The sequence below is a fragment of the Microcaecilia unicolor genome, chromosome 12 (genome assembly GCF_901765095.1).
Source record: "Microcaecilia unicolor chromosome 12, aMicUni1.1, whole genome shotgun sequence".
Classification (NCBI taxonomy): domain Eukaryota; kingdom Metazoa; phylum Chordata; class Amphibia; order Gymnophiona; family Siphonopidae; genus Microcaecilia; species Microcaecilia unicolor.
The window spans coordinates 20,628,034-20,636,212 of record NC_044042.1 but is presented as its reverse complement, the minus strand read 5'-3'; the positions used below and the strand labels follow the sequence as shown (position 1 = coordinate 20,636,212).

The 8,179-nt window shown below is 45.7% G+C and overlaps 1 protein-coding gene across 1 annotated transcript in view; it reads right to left on the bottom strand.

The window, feature by feature from the left end:
* The window catches only part of TULP1 (TUB like protein 1), a 44,713-nt gene continuing 36,534 nt past the window's right edge, over nucleotides 1–8,179 (bottom strand). Inside the window, exon 12 of the mRNA XM_030221656.1 lies at nucleotides 1–134. Within this exon, the coding sequence (XP_030077516.1) occupies nucleotides 1–134 (134 nt within the window). The remainder of the gene's footprint in view (nucleotides 135–8,179) is intronic.

The window sequence follows — 8,179 nt, the reverse complement described above, 5'->3', positions numbered from 1 at the left end:
CTATTCACAAGCCAGCTTCCCATCAAAGCTGGACAGGGCGATGGCAAACGCCTGCATAGTACACATTGGGTAACTGTAGTCCATGGTGAAAGTGTCATCTGCCACACGACCAAACTGCATTACAATGTAGTCAGCTGGAAGACAAAAAGGGGATCGGGTGTTACTGAGACAGACCAACAGGCCACCAGTAACTTGTCAACTCGTAGCCTGGAGCTACCTGTCTGAATTAGAATCCTTCAGGCAGATGCCATGTTGAGCAAAAATGGAACTCTTGGAACCTCAAAGCGTATTTTCTCTCTCTCTCTCTCTCAAATATTATTTATTGTTATCAAAAGATCTTTAATAATCTGAGAACCCTCAGTTGTATCAAACCATTATTGGAGGTGGGGCACCTCAGGATGAGCTGGCTGGAGAGGATCTTTCTTTATTCCTAGATGACCTCATCTGCCTCTGCAATCAAGTGGATATTCGTTTTCAGGCGTGGACTTGGGAACGACTATCCTCCCGTAGAATGATTCGTCTGGCGCCTACCTTCCAGCAGTCCCTGCGGGTGCCTAACAAGACTCCCTCTCCTTCCAACTTGGGGGAGCCTATGCAACTAGACCACTCCCCTCTTTCAACACCAGTCTCTGAAGTTGTGTCTGTATTGTGGGGAGAAAGGTCACTGAGCTCTCAGATGCCCTAAGAAGTCGGGAAACTGTCTGGCCTAACTAGGTTCCTTTGAATTCTCCGCATGCAATTTCTTGCCCCCTCATCTCTAGAATTAGACCAAACATCAGCTAGTACAGAGGCCTTCATCAGTTCTGGAGTGGGCAGAGGGGAATTCATTGCTAGGCCCTTCATCTGGCACTACAACATTCCTACCCAGGAACATCCTATGGCTATTCCAGTCTCATCAATATAAGGGAGTATTCAAGGGCATATTAGAGCCAATACGGTACCCCTTCACCTGTGAATTGGGGCCCTCCACCCAACTCATCTTATTCTTCCAAGGGACCACCCCACATTATCTTTGGGGTTCAGAGGTATCCCCATCCTGGTAGACCATTTGTACATCCATCTCTTGTGCCTCGTGGTACCCTTCAGCCTAGCGTTCAGGCCGTCACAACCGACCATCAGGAGCCAGCTCGCTTAAGCGCACACATGCGCTGAAGAAGATACTTTAAAGGGTCAGCAGTTAGAAGTGGAGCCCTGTGCCTCTTGATAGCATCACCCAGTTGGAGCCATTTAAGGCAGCTGAGCCCTCTCTGCCTTGCCTTCGCAGCAAGTCATCCTGCTTGCCTTAGCACTCCTGTCTCCAGCCCTGGCTCCTGCTTCACTTCCAGGGCCCGGTTCTGCCTGGAATGCCCCTAAGGGCTTTTTTCAGAGCCATCCCCCAGGTCCCATGCACTGCAGGCCTGCCCCCCAAGGGCTCTTTTCTTAGCCAATCCCAGGTCCCAGTTTTGCCGGTCTGTCCCCAAGGGCTCTTTTCAGAGCCACCCATGAGCCTCTACTTGCAGTGACTTGCCTGCCGTCAACTGGGAACCTCCAGACCATTGGTGCTTGGTCATGGCCCAAGGGCTCACCCATCCTGAAATGTGACAAAAACGACTGCATTTGCATGATACAGGCCAGTGCCCCTGGATATCCACTATTTTTTTGTTTGTTTGTTTTTCTTTAACTTGATAAGATCATTGTTACTTCCAAGGGATTGGGGGGAGGGAGGGGTAATGTTGGGATGAAATGCAACTTTCTGAAATGTTGTTTGAAGGAGTATTTAATGGGATTGGTTCTATCAGAGGGTGGCATTTCATGTGTCATTAATGTTAATTTAAACTTGATTTTTTTATGATGTGTTGATTTAGATCAACTGAATTGTTGTTACTGTTTGTTAAACGCTCATTATTTGTGATCCACCTGGAGCTGTGAGGTAAAATGAACTAGAAATGTCTATGCAAAATTCAATTAAATTATCTGTTGAAATTTACATGGAGCCGTCCACTGGACTAAATATATCTGTGGTTAGCCTTTAAGAGGTTGGCTCCATTCCAGCTTCCAGGAGCTCATCATTGGTACAAAGGGAGCTGTGATTGTGGTGGTTTCACCTTTCCTAGCCTAGACAATGCCCATTGGCATAAACATTTAGTAGGCCTTCAAGGAATTTTGTACTGTCTGGATGAGAAACCCATGTGTTAGCAGACCATGGGATTGTAAATATCCAACCCAGGGATCTCCTGTACGTGAAGTGGCTTTAATATCATCACAGTGTCCATTTCCCTACATTTCAGTAGAGGAGTGTGGTAGCCGTGTTAGTCCACTCTTAAGGTTATCAATAGAAATCAAACAAAATAAAACATGGAAAAGAAAATAAGATGATACCTTTTTTATTGGACATAACTTAATACATTTCTTGATTAGCTTTCGATCTGACGAAGAAGGGCAACCTTCGAAAGCTAATCAAGAAATGTATTAAGTTATGTCCAATAAAAAAGGTATCATCTTATTTTCTTTTCCATGTTTTATTTTGTTTGATTTCTATTGATAACCCTACATTTCAGAAACTTCCCACCCAACCTGGTTGTTCTGTGTCAGGGCATTCCAAGTCCGGATGAAATATGACATCATAATTCATGCTTTCAGAAGACCTTTCCATAGAAAGAATTATTTGGGAGGGTTGCTCAGCTACCCTCCCAAATAATAGATTCTATGGAATGTATTGTTTGGGGGGAGGGAGGGGAGTGATATTCAGCAGGTTAACACCCAGGCTAAAATTATCAGGGAAAACTTTACCTGCATAACTGGAAGACTTAAATGGATAAGTGATTGCGGAAAGTTATCTGGATAAATGTAACCAGATAAATATAGGACAGTTATTTCAGCAGTCCAACTTACCCAGTTAAGTTTTGCCAGATACAGGGCCTGCCCTACCATTAGGAAAGACGAAGCAGTCACCTAGGACAACAATTTCTGGGGGGTGTCAATGAGCAGCTATAGCCAAAGTAAAATAATAGATCCTAGAAACCAGACAAATGGAAAGAAAAAGCAGGCAGTAATTATACCAATCCATTTTACACATTATTCTGAGAAGGGTGGCATTGGGGTGATCATGATTGTTAGGAAGGCCCGTAACACCTTAAAAAAATTGGTCGGGGGGGGAGGGGGAGGGGATGGCTGAAAGTTTGCTTAGGGTGCCAGATATACCAAAGCACCATCTCTTATTAACCACACAAATCTTGTTAACTGGACAACATTTGTCTACATAAGTACATAAGTATTGCCATACTGAGAAAGACCAAAGGTCCAGCAAGCCCAGCATCCTGTTTCTAACAGTGGCCAATCCAGGCCACAAATACCTGGCAAGATCCCAAAAAAGTACAAACATTTTATACTGCTTATCCCAGAAATAGTGGATTTTCCCCAAGTCCATTTAATAATGGTCTATGGACTTTTCCTTTAGGAAGCCGTCCAAACCTTTTTAATTCCGCTAAGCTAACCGCCTTTACCACATTCTCTGGCAACGAATTCCAGAGTTTAATTACACGTTGAGTGAAGAAAAAAGTTTCTCCGATTTGTTTTAAATTTACTACATTTTAGCTTCATCGCATGCCCCCTAGTCCTAGTATTTTTGGAAAGCGTGAACAGACGCTTCACATCTACCCGTTCAACTCCACTCATTATTTTATAGACCTCTATCATATCTCCCCTCAGCCGCCTTTTGTCCAAGCTGAAGAGCCCTAGCCGTTTTAGCCTTTCCTCATAGGGAAGTTGTCCCATCCCCTTTATCATTTTCGTTGCCCTTCTCTGTACCTTTTCTAATTCCACCACATCTTTTCTGAAGTTAATCTTTTGAATATCAACATCTTAGGATCTAAGCTTCTGAAATAAAGTCCAAGAACCTCTCTGGGGACGGAGAGAAATCTTCTTAAAATCCTGCTATTCAGGAACTAGATGAACAAGAATGAAAAGAAACTTCAAACTTGGGCCCTGCAATTAAGTAACGTTGCTTCTTGAAACTGCGTGTTTTTCACTTGAAAGACTGATCTTATCTAAAGGAACAGGTCACATGTTTAACTAGCAATTCTTTGGGACAGTTCTGCAGCATGGGCTTGCCAAACTTGAAGAGGCCTGGGGCTGCTAGCTGAAATGTCAGAGAGACAAAGTGATGTGACTGATGAAGGTGGGGCTGAAACTTGTCAGGAGAGGCCCAGATGACATTCAACCATTTTCTTAGGCAACTTACAGAGCAGGTGGGATCCCTTCCCCCATTCAATCTTCTGTCTTCAGCACCTCACCTGGCACCCTGCCAGACCAGCAGCACTGCCCACAGAAAACATTGCAATTGTACTGCTGTTTGCTATGTGCTTTGTTTTCATTTTGCAAAGAAATTGACCCCTCTTGACAGCCTTTGTAGCTCCTACCAGTGTCAGCCTATGATAATGGTGGAGGAGTGTGGAGGAGTAGCCTAGCGAGGAGAACAGCAGAATGAGAATCAGGGAAGCCAGCATTCAAATCTCACTAAACTTTGGGCAAGTCACTTAATCCTCCATTGCTCAGGTACAACTTAGACTGTAAACCCTTCAGGGACAGGGAAATACCCAGTGTACCTGAATGTAACTCACCTTGTACTACTACTGAAAAAGCTACATGCAAGTACATAAGAGCGTAAACCAGTGGCGTTCCAAGGGGCGCTGACACCCGGGGCGGATCGCCGATGCGCCCCGACCCCCTGGTGCAGCGCCCCCCCCCATGCAGCGCGACACCCTCCACCCCGGCGAAAGAACCCCCCCCCGGGTGCATGCTGCTGGGGGGGGGGGGGGGGGTGCCGCGCGCCAGTCAGAGTCGTTGGTTTCCATGCTCCCTCTGCTCCGGAACAGGAAATAACCTGTTCCGGGGCAGAGGGAGCATGGAAACCAACGACGCTGACCGGCGCGCGGCACCCCCCCAGGGGCGTGCACCCGGGGCGGACTGCCCCCACCGCCCCCCCCCCTTGGTACGCCACTGGCGTAAACATCGCCATACTGGAACAGACTGAAGGTCCATCAAGCCCATATCCTGTTTCCAACAGTGACTAATCCAGGTCACAAGCACTTGGCAAGATCCGAAAAGAGTAAAACATATTTTATGCTACTTATCCCAGGAATAAGCAGTGAATGTGTGCCTGAGCCCATTTTGACAATGGCTTATGGACTTGTCTTTTAGGAACTTGTTCAAACCTATTTTAAAACCCTGCTAAGCTAACTGCTTTTACCACATTCTCTGGAAATTAATTCCAAAGTTTAATTACACAGTGACCCCCCCCCCCCCCCCCCCCGGATTCTACTGAGCGCAGATATAAGATGCGCGTGCATCTTAATTAGATGAGCCATCAACTGGCTATTAATTGATGGTAACCATCAATTATTGCAGTTAATTGACAATAATTGGGATTTGCACACTCATAGTAACATAGTAACATAGTAGATGACAGCAGAAAAAGACCTGCAGGGTCCACCCAGTCTGCCCAACAAGATAAACCCACATGTGCCATTTTTTGTATATACCTTACCTTGATTTGTACCTGTCTTTTTCAGGGCACAGACCGTATAAGTCTGCCCAGCACTATCCCCGCCTCCCAACCACCAGCCCTGCCTCCCACCATGGGCTCTGGCACAGACCGTATAAGTCTGCCCAGCACTATCCCCACCTCCCAACCACCAGCCATGCCTCCCACCACCGGCTATGCTTCTGGGGATCCCTTCCTTCTGAGCAGGATTCCTTTATGTTTATCCCACGCATTTATAAGGCACAGTATGATAATTTTTTGAATTTAGCTCATGCCTTTTTCTGTTGCAGTACAAGGCGAGGTACATTCAGGTACAGTGGGTATTTTCCCATCCCTGGAGGGCATATACAGTGGTGGAAATAAGTATTTGATCCCTTGCTGATTTTGTAAGTTTGCCCACTGACAAAGACATGAGCAGCCCATAATTGAAGGGTAGGTTATTGGTAACAGTGAGAGATAGCACATCACAAATTAAATCCGGAAAATCACATTGTGGAAAGTATATGAATTTATTTGCATTCTGCAGAGGGAAATAAGTATTTGATCCCCCACCAACCAGTAAGAGATCTGGCCCCTACAGACCAGGTAGATGCTCCAAATCAACTCGTTACCTGCATGACAGACAGCTGTCGGCAATGGTCACCTGTATGAAAGACACCTGTCCACAGACTCAGTGAATCAGTCAGACTCTAACCTCTACAAAATGGCCAAGAGCAAGGAGCTGTCTAAGGATGTCAGGGACAAGATCATACACCTGCACAAGGCTGGAATGGGCTACAAAACCATCAGTAAGACGCTGGGCGAGAAGGAGACAACTGTTGGTGCCATAGTAAGAAAATGGAAGAAGTACAAAATGACTGTCAATCGACAAAGATCTGGGGCTCCACGCAAAATCTCACCTCGTGGGGTATCCTTGATCATGAGGAAGGTTAGAAATCAGCCTACAACTACAAGGGGGGAACTTGTCAATGATCTCAAGGCAGCTGGGACCACTGTCACCACAAAAACCATTGGTAACACATTACGACATAACGGATTGCAATCCTGCAGTGCCCGCAAGGTCCCCCTGCTCCGGAAGGCACATGTGACGGCCCGTCTGAAGTTTGCCAGTGAACACCTGGATGATGCCGAGAGTGATTGGGAGAAGGTGCTGTGGTCAGATGAGACAAAAATTGAGCTCTTTGGCATGAACTCAACTCGCCGTGTTTGGAGGAAGAGAAATGCTGCCTATGACCCAAAGAACACCGTCCCCACTGTCAAGCATGGAGGTGGAAATGTTATGTTTTGGGGATGTTTCTCTGCTAAGGGCACAGGACTACTTCACCGCATCAATGGGAGAATGGATGGGGCCATGTACCGTACAATTCTGAGTGACAACCTCCTTCCCTCCGCCAGGGCCTTAAAAATGGGTCGTGGCTGGGTCTTCCAGCACGACAATGACCCAAAACATACAGCCAAGGCAACAAAGGAGTGGCTCAGGAAGAAGCACATTAGGGTCATGGAGTGGCCTAGCCAGTCACCAGACCTTAATCCCATTGAAAACTTATGGAGGGAGCTGAAGCTGCGAGTTGCCAAGCGACAGCCCAGAAGTCTTAATGATTTAGAGATGATCTGCAAAGAGGAGTGGACCAAAATTCCTCCTGACATGTGTGCAAACCTCATCATCAACTACAGAAGACGTCTGACCGCTGTGCTTGCCAACAAGGGTTTTGCCACCAAGTATTAGGTCTTGTTTGCCAGAGGGATTAAATACTTATTTCCCTCTGCAGAATGCAAATAAATTCATATACTTTCCACAATGTGATTTTCCGGATTTAATTTGTGATGTGCTATCTCTCACTGTTACTAATAACCTACCCTTCAATTATGGGCTGCTCATGTCTTTGTCAGTGGGCAAACTTACAAAATCAGCAAGGGATCAAATACTTATTTCCACCACTGTAGTTTAAGTTTGTACTTGGCGTAATGAAGGTTAGGTGCCAAGATTAAAAGGAGCCACAGTGGGATTTGAATTGGGTTTCCCTGGTTCTCAGCCCACTGCTCCAATCATGCTACAAAGGGGAAAAATACAAAAACCCCCCAGCAAATTGTCTAAAATTATGACATTCACTCGTCATGCTATTTTATAACCCCGCATGCCTAAATATCCTAGCATGTAATTCAAAAGGGGGTGTGGCCAGGAAGGGGCAGGGGTATTCCAAAAAGTCGCATTCAGGGTTACAGAATTGCCCCATTTCCATGCCAAAATGCCAGGAATTGGATGCTGGCATTTACACCAGATTTCAGCTGGCACCCAACTTTGGGCACGAGAATGGGCACAGGTGCTCAACCCAGAATGCCCTTTATAGAATAGCATTCTAAACCAATTCCTTCTGCCACAGAAAAAAAAAGAGGCAAAACCCATCTGCAAATTGAATGCAGAGAATAAAAGAGCAGTAAAGGTATCTAAACACTCCAAATTTGTGTTATTTAAATCCAAACAGGAGTGGTCACAGCAGGTGTCTATTTTCAGACTTCAAAATCAATTTTTTACAAAACTCCCAACGTGTTTCGGGCAGCACAGCACCTGCGTCAGGGACAAAAGAGAAAAATCAAGTTGTAAGTCCGGTATATCCACCTATGTGTACAACAAAACAAAGCAAAACTGCTTTACTAGTG